We start from the raw sequence: 18,203 nt of genomic DNA on the forward strand, positions 1-18,203 counted from the left end.
TGATCAGAGGTTCAATGAAAGCAAAATAATGTACAAATAAGCAGACTAATGTACAAAATGGGGAGAGTCGTGTTTTTCTCCCCTTCTTCTTCTCAACCTTGCGCCACTCCCCTTGAGTCGGCATCGAAGATACGAGTGCAAGCGAGTTGTGAGCATCGGGTCGAGGATTATCCTTATGAGAATCTGAATTGTTTGGTGTATGTAGTCATTTTGTTCCTTTGGAGTCCTTTGCATCTGGCATCTTTTCCCGCTGTAATTCCATAGGATCTTGTGGAGTTATCTCCTATGCTTCTGGTTCTTTGTCCACTTGGTTATTCTCATTGAGTATGGGGTCTTCCATAGCCACTTCCTCCTCATTAGAGTCATGGGGGGGAAATTGCCAACCCTTGGGTTGTTTCCCTGTTTTCTTTTTTCTTCGTATATCTTTTTTGGCTTCCGGGCATGAGTTTTGTAGGTGTCCTGTTTGCCTACAAATTCTGCATCTAAATGCTGTGTTTTCATAGTCTAGTATCTGTGTCCAGCTCCGTTGTTGGTGTTTCAGCAGTATGCGATCCGATAAGCCTTTGTTGAGATCTACTTCCACACATATATGAGTGAAAGTATACACTTTTTCTTCCAGTCTTTGTGTGTCCATTTTGATATATTGCCCAATGGAGTTGCCGATACCAGTAAGGACCTGTTGATCCCAAAAATGTAATGGGAGATTATGCAACCGAGCCCATATTGGCATCTTGGAAACAACCATAGTATTAGCATTGAATTCCGGGAACAAAGGTGTGAAGAAGAGGCCCGTGGATCCCCAGAACCATGGTCTTTCCTGTAGTATAATGTCTCTTGCCTAAGATGAATGTAATTTGACAATGAAAAACCCCTTTGAGCATAGGTGTATTTCACAGTGAGCAGTCCAGTTTGAGAAAATCCAATGGAAGAGCTCAACAGGTTTTGGCCAAAAACAGTTGAATCGACAGATTAGGGCTTGTGATTCAAAAGTATTACAGTGAAATTTTGTTTCTAGTATATCTATGTTTAATTTTGGAATATAATTCAGTTGCTCCACAATATATGGACTGGGTTCAGTTCCAGCTTCCTTTGATGTTGTTGTAGGTGTGTTTTTTCCTTGTAGGATATTCTTGAAAGAAAGTCCTCCATTTTTGTGCTTCTGTTGTGTTTTATTGTTTTTTGTTGTACTACTTCCAATGCCTCCTCCTGAATGTTTTGTTTTACTAGAGGCCGCGGCTCCACCTCGCAGCCTCAGGTTGAGTGTTATGGTGGACACTGACATAATATTGTAGTCCTTCAGGGGTCTAGTGTCCTGTAGTTCTCTGCCCCCAAATATTAAATGTTGTAATGAGATACTTTAGATGCAATACACAATCAGTTGCGAGAACCCAAACCAGAAAAGACGTCCCCGGAGGGGTTTTAATAATAACTTGAAATCGATGAAAATTTACCAAGTGTGGGGAATCTGTGTCCGCTTGAGGTTTGCAATGCCGTGTTGTTCCAAGTACTCTTTTTTGCAAATCGTTGTGTGGATGCGTGATAGGAGAAAACCCCTTGATCGCCAGATTTGCTAGGTGCTCTGTTTCAGTCAATGGAGATCATGTGTATGCATCATAATCCAGAGGCAAGAGTAGTTTAACTGTTACCTCAGTGTCCAGCAGGCCCAACGCCGCAGAGTGTAAACCCTCATCTGTAACAGTGTGCAAGCATGTTTGCATAAAATCTCTTTCCCCCATACCACTGCCAGCAGGTCGGTGATACTGTGGGTTTAGGCAAAAATGAGGGTTTATGATCTCGTACACTCCGACCAGTGTAGATCTGTTGTGGCCGCGCAGGAGCATACTATAATGGAGTGATAGGTCCGCAGATACCCACTCAGCCGTCGCCTTCCCACATTGCTCAGAACCATTCCTAATGGGATGTATTATCCGAAACCACAGTTTTTTAGCATTGATGGCTCTTATCAAAGTGGCCGCTGCGGATTCTTGTACATCTGCCTCAGGTTACATCCGGTACTCTGCGATCCAGAGTATTGGTCGCCGACCCATCATAGATAATAATACAGATGCCCATCTGGAGGAAAAGAACTGCCAAGTTTCAGGCTCTACATACTTGGAATCCTTGTTCCCTTTGGCCCTGGGCCTGTCCGTAGCCTCCACTCCAAAACCCGTGATGCCTGCGTGTGAAACCCTAGCACTCTCGCTCGCCATTTTTCTCCCCCTCATACCTACTTACCAAAGAGCCTAAATTCCTATGCGTGAAAGTATGTGTAATGTTGCTTTATTTATTAATGAAATAATTGAAAAACCATACTGCAATGTTAATTTTCCATGAACCCAACACTCGACAATTTATTAACGTAGTAGATTGTAGATCTACTAAATAAATGCATGAATAAGTTCTTAACACATTTAGTGCTAGTAAAATTTACATCAATCTCAATACAAGAGACACATATTTTGCCCAATCAACAATTCTTCATTAAATTTGAACTTACTTGGGCTCCTGCCTTGGGATAATGGCCCAACTAAAGGAGATACACGTACAACATACCCTAGATCTTGTTGAGAAATCTAGGGCATTAGCATTAGGTGATTTCTCTTAGATTAGTAACTGCTTGTGAGTGATTTTTACTTCATTAGGTTAGAATCATCTTCTTCTTAGGTTATTAGTGTTCTTCTTCATCAAACAGTAACCAATGCATGAACATAAATAGACATGAGATACAGAATGCAGGCTATCAGCCAAGGCCGAAACTTCTCACTCTTTGAGAGGAAAACCCACAAATTCTTCTTATAGAGATTCCAATTGACGAATACCAAGACCAAGACCCTTGACCTAGTAGCCTCTCCAAGACCAAGACGCAAGTCCTCTTTCATGTTTTCTTTTTCTCTTTCTCAGTTCCTTCTACTTCAGATTTCACACTATATGTGATGACACCCAACTGTGATCGTTGTGTTTGTCAAGGATATCAAACTTCTCCTTGTGAATCTTGAAGACATACTGCTGAACCATAATCACTGTCCTTTTGAGATCCCACCGAGATCTTCTTTCTTAATACGATCTTGTCACATACTTGTGAATTTCCGATTGTGTGGGACCTAATATGCATAACCTTTATCACTGTAATCCGAACTTCTGTTCCTTTTCTTGTCACTGTAACATCCATCCGAACTTAGACAAAGATCCAGACTACTGTTGATTATGATCAACCCTAAACAGATCCTCGCAGTGCATTCTCCTTCCTGTGATTGCATTGAACTTATCACTGCTACTGTCTACTCGAAATCACAGAGACACCCAAACTATATTCTTCCACTTATTCATTCAAAATCAGAGAGGTATTCGAAATTTTGTTTCTATCACCCAAAAAACTCAGAGAAAGATGTCTGAAATTCTGTCTCTGTGGAATAGGCCGAGGTGGCTATTTATAGTGGTCTGTCCTTCATATTAAGCCGACATGAACTTATGAATAGGTTTGTCTCCATAATCAGAGTCAAGATGAGTTTGTTGCTTTGACTTGAAGTCGACATGAAGAGGACTTTGTGCTTGTCGTTGGAAGGCTATTATAGACTCATATACGTTTGATATATCCCAGGAAGGGTTCTTCAGACATGACATTGAGTCTTTGACTCTAATGATAAATCTTAAGGCTCTCAATGGGGGCCAACTAGATAAAAACTCTTGCTCATGAAACCCATGAAGCAAGGCATTACAAAAATAATTTTATTCTCTTCTTTTCATCATTTACAAAGATCATAATTACATGTTATTATGAAGACCAAACCTAGTTACATTTTACTACACTCCCTCTTAACTAGGGAGGTATTCATAATGGTACTTGGTCATTTTCAATCTGAAGAATTTGTCATAAGAAGAATTAGATTGGTAAGCCATCTATATAGGCATCATATCAACTAGCATTGTCACATAGCAAGGCCTTGACTAACAACTCTATCCACATGATCAGAGCACAATGCTGGTGAGACCAATGATTCATAGACACCATAATCATTGTCTCTCAAGGTACATACTCCACCCGGGTGTTCATAGAGTATGAACTTCTTTGGACTATTCTTGTCTTGGATAGCTAGTCCTCAAAGAATATCGGTCCACAACAACTCTTATCTTGGATGCCCTATCTCATCCTCAAAGATCATCGAATGTCAAATGATTACCCAATCCTCCATTTTGTCTTCCCAGGTGAAGACTAGAATGATGTGTCTATCTCTCCCTCTCAATTAGGGAGGACATATCAATTCCAATAAGGGATTGTACTTATTCCTACGGAACAAATGTACCTAAGCTCCCTCTTGGCTTAGGAATTTCTAAGTTTCTTCCAAGTAAGAAACTTGTTTTCAGGCTCCCTCTTAATTAGGGACCTACAACAGCTCCTCAACCAGCTGCTTGAAGAGCTACTTCCATATCATGAATTTCTTTGTCAAGGAATCTTCATCTCTTGTGGCTTCTTCATAGGGCACAACCCATCCATCACTTTCATCCATGAGTCAGTCATGTCATCATTCCTTTCATTAGAAAGTGATCCATTAGTCTACATCTCGTCTTGCTTCATGTTATGCTGCGTTCTTCATGTTGTCTTCTTCAGAAGGATCTTACATCCTTCTACATGGTCCTCTAGGAAGACATCCACAGTGCTTCCCTTGGCAGTCCTGCATAAGCCCATCTAGATACTTGTTCAAAAATAAGAAATGAACACTTAAATAAAAATTACCTTTGTGATGGTCTTTCATCATGACATCTTCCAGTTTGCATCAACATCTTGCATACATGTTGACATATCTCCCAAAGATATCTATTGTCAAGGGTCTCCATTTTTTCCAGACTTCTGTTAGAGTCTTCATATCTTTCCGAGAGATTTCCTAGTCAAATCTTCTAGTCCTCGGATGTTGATTTCCTTTTCCATGGTTGCATGGTCCACGATCTCTTCGTTTCTTTCTTCATATATTTCATTCCCAGGAACTTCCAATCAGAGTTCCTCTAAATTACTGTCAACCACCTCATTTTCATATGAAGACATATTATGTTGATTTCATCTAGTGTGACCTATGCCTTCCTGCATCTTTTCAGAGGAGGAGATCCTTTTCCTTTGATCATGCTTCTCAAAATAGAGTAGTGATCCATGTTACTTGCAACCATATGACATGACATTATTGTATTGAATACAAGCATACACACCAATCTACCTTTAGGCCATCTAGGCTTCTTTCAGCAGCTTCCTTGATTGAAAAAGAGCTTCAATCCCTTGATTTGCTTCATCTCTTATGTCATCATACCATCATCCCATGAATTCCACAAGTTGGAGTTCCTGATGAAACACTTGCTTCCTCTCTAGATTGGTGAACCTTCCGATGAAGATTCCATCAGAGAATCTTGAGGATCTTGCATATCCCTATCCAATAGATGTTACCTTTTGAATCTTTGATGTATGATGAGCATTGTCCTGGATGACTTCTTCCTTTCCTTCAGTTTCCAATGAGGTTCCCAAGAGCTATAACCTTCACAATTGATTGCCATAGATTTTGTTCCAGCTGTCCTTCATGTTTCCCTATGGTGATGTCACGAGCTCTTGCTTCTAATGCTTTTCCTCTTTCAACTTTTTCCACTTCTTCGGTGAAAATGGATTTCTTCTCTATCTTCCTTGTTATTGCCCTTTTGCACTTTAGGACAATCTTTCCGATAATGCCCATAACATTGAAAATTAGCTATGTTCTTCTGTCCTTTCGACAAATGTCTGAATACTTGTTGCCCTCAACCTGTCTTCTTCTATCTTGCATAGAAATCACAAGTTGTTGAATGGAATAACTTTCTTATCATCACAGACATTTGTTACCTTGTTCATCAGTTAGTGTATTTAGAACAATGAAGATTATCTCATTGCAGATCTTGCGATTTAGATCTTATGAAGATAACCTTTTATCCTTTGATACCTTCAATTTGTGTAGATCATATTTAAGTGATATGACCTTCTTTATCACATCTTCCGAGGGTAGTTTTATCAGCTTAACATATATCTCTATGATGTCTCCAATCTTGCTATGTAGGGAATGAGGGGATCTTTGACTGATTTCATAAGAATCCCTTGAGCCCCTTGATCCCTTTCCATGTATTCAGATCATGCTTGACCTTCAGATGGTTTGGAGACCTTTTCATAGATATGATCAATGACTTCACTTTCTTTGAGGACTATGTCTATCCTCCTTTTTGATGCAAGGAAATTTGATGACCCAACCAACTTATAAAGATTATAGAATAAAAGATACTTACTTGACAAGTGAAGATGAAATCTTCAACTTGATCACTTTGATGGTTGTTGAAGAAGATGTATTAGTGCCTCTTTTGGATGATCTTCTTCCAAATGAAAATTCCTTCTTCAATGAAAGAACATTGCTTCTTTTATGATGACAACGCCTTTAGATCTAGCTCTCTTTGTTGATGGTGATTGATGAGGATGTTTTGTTGCTTCCTCAGATAATCTTCTTCAAGGATAAGGAGGGGATCCTTGCTTCAATGAGAGGGAACTTGCCTTACAGTTTTTGAAGATGATGACAATGCCTTCTCGCCTTCAAGATACTTCGACTTCTTTGGTAGTGAATGAGTGTAGATCATAAAATGCTTCTAAGGTTTCGACTTTCTCCAAGATGATGTGATCTTCGTCCTTAAAGTACTTCTCTTGGATGTCTATACTTTGGGCTACCTTGCTTTGTAGATCTCTTCAACTTGATGAGGGTCTTTGTGGTCATTTGATGAAGACTATAGGATCCAACACTTTTGTTGGTGTAGACTTCTAGTTGCCTTGATTTGTAGATCTATTTGCCTTGAGTAGAAATAGGGCTTTTGCCTCGATTATTTTGATTGATGATCCCAAGACTTCTTCTGAAGTAGACCTCCTTCTTTGATCTAGGGTTTGATTTTAGATCTTTGAACTTTCACTTTAATATCCTTCAACTTGTTTTGATGCCATTCTTGAAACTCGATCCTTGAGAGTCTCTTTGATTACATGCCCTTTTCTTGACTTTGACACCTTAGCTGTGATACCATGTTAACAAATCTAGGGCATTAGCATTAGGTGATTTCTCTTAGATTGGTAACTGCTTGTGAGTGCTTTTTACTTCATTAGGTTAGAACTTAGAATCTTCTTCTTCTTAGATTATTAGTGTTCTTCTTTATCAAACAATAACCAATGCATGAACATAAATAGACAAGAGACACAGAATGTAGGCTATCAGCGAGGGCCAAAACCTCTCACTCTTTGAGAGTAAGACCTGCAAAAATTCTTCTTATAGAGATTCCAGTTGATGAATACCAAGACCAAGACCCTTGACCTAGTAGCCTCTCCAAGACCAAGACACAAGTCCTCTTTCATGTTTTTGTTTTCTCTTTCTTGGTTCCTTCTACTTCAGATTTCGCACCATATGCGATGACACACAACTGTGATCATTGTGTTTGTCAAGGATATCAAAATTTTCCTTGTGAATCTTGAAGACATACTGCTGAACCATAATTACCATCCTTTTGAGATTCCACTGAGATCTTTCTTAATACGATCTTATCACATACTTGTGACTTTCCTATTGTGTGGCACCTAATATACAAAACCCTTGTCACTATAATCCAAACTTTTGTTCCTTTTCTTATCAATGCAACATCCATCCGAACTTAGACAAAGATCTGAACTACTGTTCATTATGATCAAACCTAAATAGAACCTCGCAGTCCCTTCTCCTTCCTGTGATTGCATCGAACTTATCACTGCTACTGTTTACTTGAAATCACAGAGACATTTAAACTATATTCTTCCACTTATCCATCTGAAATCAGAGAGGTATGCGAAATTCTGTTTCTATCACCCGAAAAACTCAGAGAAAGATGTTTGAAATTCTGCCTCTGTGGAATAGGCCGAGGTGGCTATTTATAGTGGCCTGCCCGTCATATTAAGCCGTCATGAACTTATGAATAAGTGTGTCTCCATAATGAGAAGCCGACATGAGTTTGTTGCTTTGACTTGAAGCCGACATGAAGAGGACTTTTTTCTTGTTGTTGGAGGGCTATTATAGACTCATATATATTTGACATATCCCAAGAAGGGATCTTCATACATGACATTGACTCTTTGACTCTAATGATAAATCTTAAGGCTCTCAATGGGAGTCAACTAGATAAAAGCTCTTGCTCATTAAACCCATGAAGCAAGGCATTACAAAAATAATTTTATTCTCTTCTTTTCATCATTTACAAAGATGATAATTACATGTCATTATGAAGACCGAACCTAGTTACATTTTACAATAGATCTGATCCACCATATTAGGCCCTAGATCTGTACTAGATTTCCTTGGTTGATTTGGATCTCCAACACTACACTTTTGCACTTCCTTGGACCCGATACACTAGAATGGAAGTCCTTCTTCACTTCTCATTGAGATGTCTCTCTCAATGTCTTGCGCTGTTGTATGGTGTGCCTTTCTCGTCTCCTTAGCCTTGCTTTTATAATACATTGAGCGAAATCCCTAACCCTAATCTACAAAGTGATTGATGGTTGAGATTAGATCTCTCCTCACTTGAGATTAAAACATAATCACTAAAGTAATATGCTTTTCTTTTCCTAAGTTTCTTTAGCTCAATTAGCCAACATAATTAATTATGTGCTTTCCTAAGTTAAAACTTAGGCTAAGTTACATTAGCAACTTGCTCACACTTGAGCAAGTTTCCCTATGCATGCCTAAAAACTTAGGCCTGTGCAGAAGTACTTGCCTAAGCTACAAACATAAACACTCCCTCTTAGCGAGGGAGGTACTTCTGCACCATGGAGCTAGCTTCTATCTTGAAACTGCATTCGCTACCATGACTGCTCCCTTTGAATCATTGTTTTAAGAAACGGCCGTTTCGATACCGAAACGGCCGGGTTGATCCGAGCCATTACCCTCTACTGTGACCCGGCCCTTGGAACGGTTCGACTGGCCGAGTCAGCCATGACTCGGCCGAGTCATGGCTGACTCGGCCAACTCGGCCGTTTCTGTATTGACTCGGCCGAGTCATAACCAGTGGCCTGTAACCCCATCAAAACAACGATTTGACATTTTTTTAATGAAATTTTGAAGTGTTTGCTGATTGGTTTGAACTCCAATGTGTTTTATGAATTAGTTAAATGTTATTTGGGGTCCATTTCCCCCTCCCAAACCCTATTTAACACACTCAAATGCTCTCTACTATTGATATGCTATTCAAATTTCATGGTAATGTTAAATTCTTAAAGTAAAAGTGACATTCTCCTTAATCTTCATTTTCATCCTTTTACTTAAATTTTTAACATTACCATGAAATGACTCAGGATGTTTGAGAGTGGTTTCGGCCTCATTGGATTTCATATGGAGAAAGTAGAATTTTAGATTTCATTCAAAATCCAGCAGACTTATCAGTTTTTCAGGATTTCAGGATTGGAGGATTGCAATGTTTCCATTGAATTTTGTCATGTATTAGGGTATGGAACTCGTATTTAATCAAGAGCACCAATCCCTCTATGTACCTTGATGTTAGTGACATTGGTTGTCGAACTCCTCTGGGATTCGCTCCCAAACCAGGAGCTTCTGAAAATGTCGCTCCCGCTCCCGTTTTCGCTCTCGCTCCCCACTTTCGCTCCTGCTCCCAACTTCCAAGTAACACTGAGCCAGATGATGTTGGCAACTCTAGCAGTAGCCAGTAGTACTGGTCACAGACTTTTGTTGTAGAGGCCATTTATAGCCTCCTTGGTTATGTGTTTTTGTTTTGATCTCTATATCATCATCATGTATGTATTGGACAATGCATTGGGTGCCATTTTGATATAATGGATATATTCATGAGCCTACTTTGATCATATGTTGTCTTCTATCTATATTCTAATGCTGTGTGTTTGGAAACATGAATGAAAATCTTTAAAATTATGTGTTTTTATAAAAAATAAATATTTAATGTATTTTTTACAATGACCGAGTCATTGAAATCGAGCCGGTCGAGTTGATACCGAGTCGGAGTCGGAGTCGGAGTCGACCCTCGGCCGAGTCGGAGTTTTAAAACATTGCTTTGAATAGGAAGCCTTCATTGCCACCTAGTTTGGACAGTGGAAACATATTCAAAGTCCTGCTCCCTTTGGACTAATTCATAGAAGCTCCCTACTCTTGAACATCTTGTAAAGCCATCTCATACCAAGAAACCTTCTTGACAGACTTGGGGGGATCTGCTGACTACTCCTCCTCACCTGAACTTGAAGGTTGACTCCCTTTGAGTTGCTCAACCTTCGGAGCTTCCTGCTTCACTACATGTTTGGTTAGTGTTGCAGGAATCAGCCCCCCCCACGAATAAAAAGCTGGAACTGCGAACTGTGTAGATCCGTGAGCGAACTGCAGACGGAGCCACGCAACTTAATTTGGGAACCATCCTTTGCTAGGAAAATCGCGGTTCGTGGACTTGTGGGAATGGTGACTGTTCCATTCGTGGTTTTGCAGGTTGAATTGCAGTTTTGCCACACTTCCTGCGCGGTTTCAGAAAGCATTCACATAGTTCCACTGGGCACTTATTTTTTTGGAATTTTGGAACCACTATGTGAGGAACCATGCTTCCCGGACACTCCCCTTGATGCTCCCTAGACACTTCCCAGATGCTTCCTGATGGTAATGTTAAATTCTTAAAGTAAAAGTGGCATTCTCCTTTATCTTTCATTTTCATCCTTTTACTTAAACATTTTAACATTACCATGTAATGACTCAAGGTGTTTGAGAGTGGTTCCAACCTCATTGGACTTCATATGGAGAAATAGAATTTCATATCCCATTCAAAATTTAACAGAATTAATAGTTTTCAAGATTTCAGGATCAATGGGATTGTGGCATTTCATTAGATTATGAGGGTATGTGATTGACGTTTAATCAAGAGCACCAAGCCCTATATGTACCCCAGTGTTGGTGGTGCTAATTGTTGAACTCTCTTGTCATGGCCTTAGCAAAAAATGTACCCTTCACTCAACTCAAAATCATTGAGCAAACATGTTAAGCTTTTTCTACCATATTTTAAGGCTTGGATTAGGAAATTTGATCAAAATTGGGCAATGTTGACTAAGATCCCTAGAGAATTGAGGTAGAGGCAAAGGTTAGGTGAGGAGAAGAATCTAGATTCTAGATGGCTGATGCTTGAATAATTAATCATTAATGTATTATGGATGCCATTTATATCTTGATTTGTGTACAATATGCATGTTTTGATATATTCTGCAACTAATTTGACATTATGGATATTTTTTTTGAATATATATATATATATATATATATATATATATAGATGCTTTAAGGCTTGGATTAGGAAATTTGATCAAAATTGGGCAATGTTGACTAATATCCCTAGAGAATTGAGGTAGAGGCAAAGGTTAGGTGAGGAGAAGAATCTAGATTCTATATGGTTGATGCTTGAATAATTAATCATTAATGTATTATGGATGCCATTTATATCTTGATTTGTGTACAATACACATGTTTTGATATATTCTGCAACTAATTTGACATTATGGATGTTTTTTGAATGAATATATATATATATATATATATATATATATATATATATATATATATATATATATAGTCGCTTTTAGGATGAGAATTTTCGGAAAATGATGCTTCTGTCGCTTCCCTTCCAAAAAATGCATCAGCTTCATGCAACATTGTGTTTGGTACCAACAACAAACTCCACATGCAGTTCTAAGTCCCACTCGGTCAGGTTATCAAATAGCTCTCATGCCCCTGTCATATGTTGTGTGGCTCCACTGTCTAGTAGTCACTCATCAACTAGTAAGGTTCCCGAGGAAAGGTAGGAAACACGTGTGAATTTAGTTTCAAACATCTTGGCAAACGCTTCCTGAGCTTCTATTGATGCAACTACAGTTCATTGTGTACTCTTTCCACCCTTCTTCCTCTCTAGACTGTGAAGCATAGTGTCCCATTTTATGATAGGGAAAATACTTGACCTTTGTCAAGTCCTCCTCCTTTGGTTGGGATGTTGACTCCTCACTCTTGTTGCCCAAACCTTTGCCTTTGCTTCTCATTGCTTGACTGGCAAGAGCAAGGTTCTCCTCATCTCCACTCTTACGTTGTCTGCTAGACAATGACTCCTTCCATATTTCCTTCTGAGTGAAGTCATCCCATAATTTGCTCCAATCATGTAGTTTTTCTCGTGCTAGAACACTTTTCACAAAGGTAGCCCATTGTTTTGTGAACCCGCTCAGGGCTATTCTTATAAGCTCCTCAGTTGACATGACTATCCCAATAGCTCTATGCTCATCTCAAACTTGTTGAATCCTAGTGAGATATGATGCCACTATGTTTGATCCAATCATCTTGATGTTCCTTAACTTTTCTTTCAACACCATTTTCCGGTTTTGGTTATCACTCTGTTATAAACTCATAGAGAAATCCACATCTCATTGGTGCTCTTATTTCTTGATATGTGAGAGATCACATGATCCTTGACCGCATCCATGATGATATGTCTGACTTTCACATCCTTCAAATTATGGGTGGCCACTGTTGTGGCATTTGTAGGAGGTGTAACTTGAGTTTTTGCAAACTACCATAGATTGTTCTCGATTAGAATCAACATTATTCTCTCCTTCCACGTCCTAAAATTATAGGTGCCCTCCAACCTATCCTCAAACCTCAGATTGGTTGTTGCCATCTCTCCAAATAAAAAATTCAACTGGAATATTCTACTATCACACCCTTGATCACACTTTGAGGGCTAACCTTTGCTAATCACACTAGTTGTATTTTCTATTGGCTTGTCAAAATATTGCAGGCCCTAACCACACTTTTGGGCTATTGCCCGGATTTGCAACTATTGCTACCTTCGGTCTACTAATTGCTCAAGACTGCTGCATTGTAACCCTCGTGCTTTTGTCCCTGCAACACGCGTTGCACGCTGACACACTTAGATGACTTTAATCCCCTGTGTGGATCTTGACTCAATGGTTGTTACTTTGTCTTCCTACTAGCTTGGTGTTGTTCTGACTTAGTTCGGGGCTTGGTGGTTGGTTCGACAATCTTTTCTTGTGCTGCTGTGATCCCTTGTTGTGTCTCAACATCTTTTGTGTGCCTTAGCCGGTAGCTATAGCATATTGCCCGATTGTCCCCTCGACTTATGCCTACCCTATGCTCTTCGTGCACTGCTTTTGTTCTCCGACTGACCCGTTGAGCTCCCATAACTCCCTAGTGGCGATCCTCATGTTCAGTTGTGGCTTGGTTGCATGCACCCCTGTGTCAACGAACCTTTCCACCTAAGCCATCTATTGGTTCAGCTCCTCGCATTTGTGCAATTTCCATGCCCCTGCCCCGGACCTTGTTGACCTTACACCTCTAGGCTTGAGCTTTCTCCTTGTCTGATTTGCGCCGCTTAGATCTATGCCTGCAGACCAATCACTTAGTTGTAACTTCTCTTTGGCTGACCTGAACACCTGCGTGGGGGTTGGGTCTGAAAACCCTATGATCGTTAGCCACCACCAATTGTTGCCCCCCACCTCCCCCCTTTATTTTAATTTTTTGCTTCAACTGCTAGCCATACTGTATGACCCCAATTCTTTAATAATTTTTGCTTTCAATTTAGTCTCAGTGTTATATGTCCTTTCTTAGCTTGTAAATAAAAAAATTACGCTTCGTGTGATCATGGCCAAACCTGGCTTTGGTGATTCCTGTAGGAACTTGGCTTCTTGCGTGATTCAAAGATCGGTTTTTAGAGTTTTGAGCCCTGACACCATGTTAATTTTTCGTGAACCTAGCACCTGGCAATTTACTAACCTAGCAGATTGCGGATCTATTGAATAAGTGGACCACGAAGTTCTCGACACATTTAGTGGAAGCAAAAATACACCAATCTCAATCACAAGAGACAAACATATTTTTCCCAGTCAACAATTCTTCATTAAATCTGAACTTACTTAGGCTCTTATCTTGGGATAATGGCCCCATTGAAGAAGATACACTTACAACATACCTTGGATTAGATCCAACATATCTGGTCCTAGATCTGTCCTAGATCTTCTTTGCTGATCTGGATCTCCAATTTGAGTATGCATATTTCCAAAGTAGGAATTCAAATTGTTGATGTTTATTTTGGATTTCACTGTGTAGAATATACAAAATGTCCCTTGTGACTGTTATCCCTCTTCCTATTTAATCTGGTCCTGCACTCTTTACTCTCATAAGAAGCTTTGTGTGTCCCTGATGATGGGTGGAGCCTCCACCCAAAATGTTGGACGTTTTGTATATTCCACACAGTGAAATCCAGAATAAAGATCAACAATCTGGATCTCCAATGCTGCACATTTGCACTTCCTTGGACCCGACACACTAGAATGGAAGTCTTTCTCCACTTCTCACTGAGATGGTTCTCTCAATGTCTTGTGTGGCCTATGATGTGTCTTTCTCCTCTCCTTAGCCTTGCTTTTATAATTTCACATTGAGCTAAATCCATAACCCTAATCCAATGTCACATGGTTCGGGTTCGGGTTCAGGTTCGACAATGATTAGGTTCGGTTTGAGTTCAAATTTTCTGATGAAGTTTGGATGAGGTTCGCTATTAGGCTCCTCTATATATACACACACATATATTAATTTAAAATGACTTATAGGGATAAAATAGTATCAAATCAACATCAATAAACATAAAATATGCTATCACAAACTTGGAAACTGCAAGGATAAATTACAAGCTTGAGTTGTGACATGAAGTTATGAGTTTTGATCTATGGACTTGGTCAATGGCTATGAGGTTCGAAGAGGTTCGTTGAACCTCAAAACATTTTTGAGGTTCGTCAAAATTCGAACCTTAAGGTTAAAGTTCGATGAACCTTGTGATATAGCCTTAATCTCCAAAGTGATTGACAACTGAGATTAGATCTTGCCTAACTTGAGATCAATGGTTGAGATTAAAACATAATCACTAAAATAAATTACTTTACTTTTCTTAAGTTTCTTCCACTCAATTAGACAACATAATTTATTATGTGCTTTCCTAAGTTAAAACTTACACTAAGTTACATTAGCAACTTGCTCACACTTGAACAAGTGTCCTATGGAGACTGTGGGTGACTTTTGCATACCTAGACACTTAATCCTGTGCAGAAGTATCTGCCCGAGCTACAAATATCAACATGCAATAGATATCAACTTCATATAACAGACTTTGGAACTTCGGGAAAATTGTGAGTTGTATGCGTTTTGTTATTCTTCTGAGTTATAAGAACTCCAGGATGGAACCAAACCTTGCAACCATTTGTTGGAACCTCGACTGGTTAACCCAGTTGATCTGCGGGTTTCTATTGCGTATAAAGGAAACCAATCGGACTCAATCCTTTGTGTGATAATGATTATTCAACAAAGAACATATAATCTAAACACACAGCACCATTCGATCGATCAACAGAAAAATATAAGAGAACTCTGAAACTTTATTAAACATTGAAAACAGATAATGGATGATTACAAATTTGCAATAATATTTGCATTGCCATCCTCTCAGTCTCACTCAAACGTCCACACACTCTGATATCTTCTCTGATCTCCTCTCTCCTTATCTCTCTTATCTAATTATATTGAATTCCCCATTACATATATAAAAACACTCTCGTACAAAAATCTAACAAACATTATCTCAATAATGTTAATCTAGCAATAAAACAACAAGAATGTCAGAAGATCAGTGATTTACGTCTGAGCAAAATGAAGAAAGGATACATTTGAAAGTTGAAGATTGGGCAATTCTTTTCTGATAAATTCAATTCTGAAAGACTTGTGTTGCCTTCTTGCCTTCTCAGCAATGAAGAAATATCCGAGAGTGAGTGAAACATATTTACTCTGAATGCTCAGCTTTGTCTTTCTAAGATGTCTGATTCAAATAGAAATACGAGCTTTTGACCAAATGTGCAAAATGTTCATTACAATTGTATCTCAAAATATCACAGCTTCCTTCGATGCTCATACTATCTGACACTATATATTATTTGACAATGCTCTTTTAACTTATAGTCATTTTGGTTTGTTTTCGCATCCATATCAGTATCATGTCTCGCATTTCATTTTTATAGAAGCTTCCTTCAGCGCTCATATCAGAAAATTAGAAAGTAAAAAGAATAGAGTTTTCAATTCATAGTAATCACTACCAGTTTGTTGGTTTGTTTAATCTCTATAATTTCTATCTTTCAGTTATGACATAGACTCATTCTTAGATCTTTCTACGTCCATATGAGTGGCACATTTCATTGACAGCTATTTGTTCTTTTACACCGTGTTTTAAAGGCCTTTGTCACATCTCACCTAGGTGACTACTTTGATAGTGTTCTACATGTCATGGCATTTCTAAATTTATCAATCTTTTATTTAAAGTATGTGTTTAGACAATTTTGTGTGTATGCAGGTCTCTCAAGGTCTTGTTTTTAGAGGAGAGTTCGATAAAAGATGAAGGTGGGGAATGGCTACACGAGCTTGCTCTGAGGAACTCTTCACTGGAAGTGTTGAATTTTTATCTCACATGTTTAGAAAGAGAAAGCATTAGCACGAGAGATCTCATGTTAATAGCCACAAACTGTCCATCATTAACCTCTTTAAGGGTTAATGAATGCGATATTCTGGATTTAAGAGGTGTCCTAGAGAAAGCTACAGAATTGGAAGAGTTTGGTGGTGGGGAATTTGATAACATTGATGGACATGCACTAGCAACTGAATATCAAAGTGTTAAGTTTCCTCCTAAGGTGATATCACTTGTAGGACTCAATTACATGAGTGACACTGGGTTGCCTTTATTGCTTCCACGGGCTTGTAACCTGAAGAAATTGGATTTACAGTTCACGTTTTTGAGCACAGAAAATCATTGCGAGTTACTTCATTTATGCACTAACCTTGAAGTTCTAGAGGTATATTTCTGAATAAAAATCTAATACCATTTACTGCTTTTGAGCATATCTTATTTCTATGCCTATTATCTGAGATGTCCAGGATATTGGAGTTTCCCAGCCCAGAAACATGTCTGAAATGGAAACACCTCGTAATTGATTGAATATGCCTAGGAAACATTTTGGTACTGCTATAGAAAAATAGGAAACATTTCTGGATCTTTTGGACAGATATGTTTTTAAAACCTTTTTATCAAACTTCTCCTAGGATGTTGTAGCATATGGTCAATAATGATAAGGAAAGCTGCTCAAGACAAAGACTATACAATGGCAATGAATAAAGCTGAGAGTTAATCTTTATGTTTGTTTAGGAAATGTTAAAAATTATTCATCAAATTGAACCTAAGCACTAAAATATATCATTCTATCTTGACAAAGCTGTCCTTGCTGTTTACCATTCTGGAAATTTTGAGTGCCCATTTTAGAATCCTCTCCCTGGCCTATTTAGGTTGCTTGAAATTTCCATTGAAACCTTCTCAATTTATAACCATGAGAAGGGATCACGTCTAAGAGATTGGTGAGCATTATTAATGAAGGGGTCACACTTTAATTAAATTTGCTTGATGCATGAGACAATAAAATATTATAAAATATTGAGAATAAGATGCTAATGCATACAATAACGAGCCCCATATAAATAATCTAAGGGGGTGTTGTTTCACTAAAATCATGTCTTTTATAAACTTGACCTTTCATTAATTTATTATCTTTTAGACCTTCGTATCTGTTACATTGCATTTCCCTTTGAAGAATGCTTTATCCTTAAAGAAATCCTAGATGAATTTGTCTTTTTCAGATTTCCCATGGAATTTCAGCCTGATTTTGAGTTTTCTTGTGAATATTTGCTGTGCTCATTTATGGCAAAAGCTTGGGATGTTAACTTCATTTTGTGAAATATTTTGAGTTCTTGAACCATATTAGTATTGCCTGTAACTCTTTCCCTGAATTCCATGAATTGTTCCTGAAGATTTGTGATGTAAGTTCCTAATTGCATCAACCATTTTGCTCTTAACATGTCTAAAGAGGTAGAGTGTAATATCTAGTTTGCAGTTCTAAGTTTTGTATATGTAATGAAAGTTGAAACCTTATGACATCATCATAGTCCTTTGATTTGTTGACCATGAATAGTGGTAACTATGAGTTCCGTCATAGGGTATACACAAATATTTAATTGTCTTGTGAGATCAATGTCCACAAAATTGTGGGTACTTCTAGAATC

At 38.5% G+C, this 18,203-nt stretch overlaps 1 protein-coding gene across 1 annotated transcript in view; it reads left to right on the top strand.

Annotated features, from left to right (window-relative positions):
* Positions 1 to 18,203, top strand: part of LOC149144969 (coronatine-insensitive protein homolog 1a-like) — a 44,244-nt gene that overhangs the window by 19,614 nt on the left and 6,427 nt on the right. The window contains exon 2 of the mRNA XM_089450089.1: positions 16,450 to 16,945. Coding sequence (XP_089306215.1) covers positions 16,450 to 16,945 — 496 coding nt within the window. The remainder of the gene's footprint in view (positions 1 to 16,449; positions 16,946 to 18,203) is intronic.

Source organism: Pinus tabuliformis, chromosome X (genome assembly GCF_031772625.1).
Source record: "Pinus tabuliformis cultivar Carrire ecotype Pingquan chromosome X, CPIR1, whole genome shotgun sequence".
Taxonomy (NCBI): Eukaryota; Viridiplantae; Streptophyta; class Pinopsida; order Pinales; family Pinaceae; genus Pinus; species Pinus tabuliformis.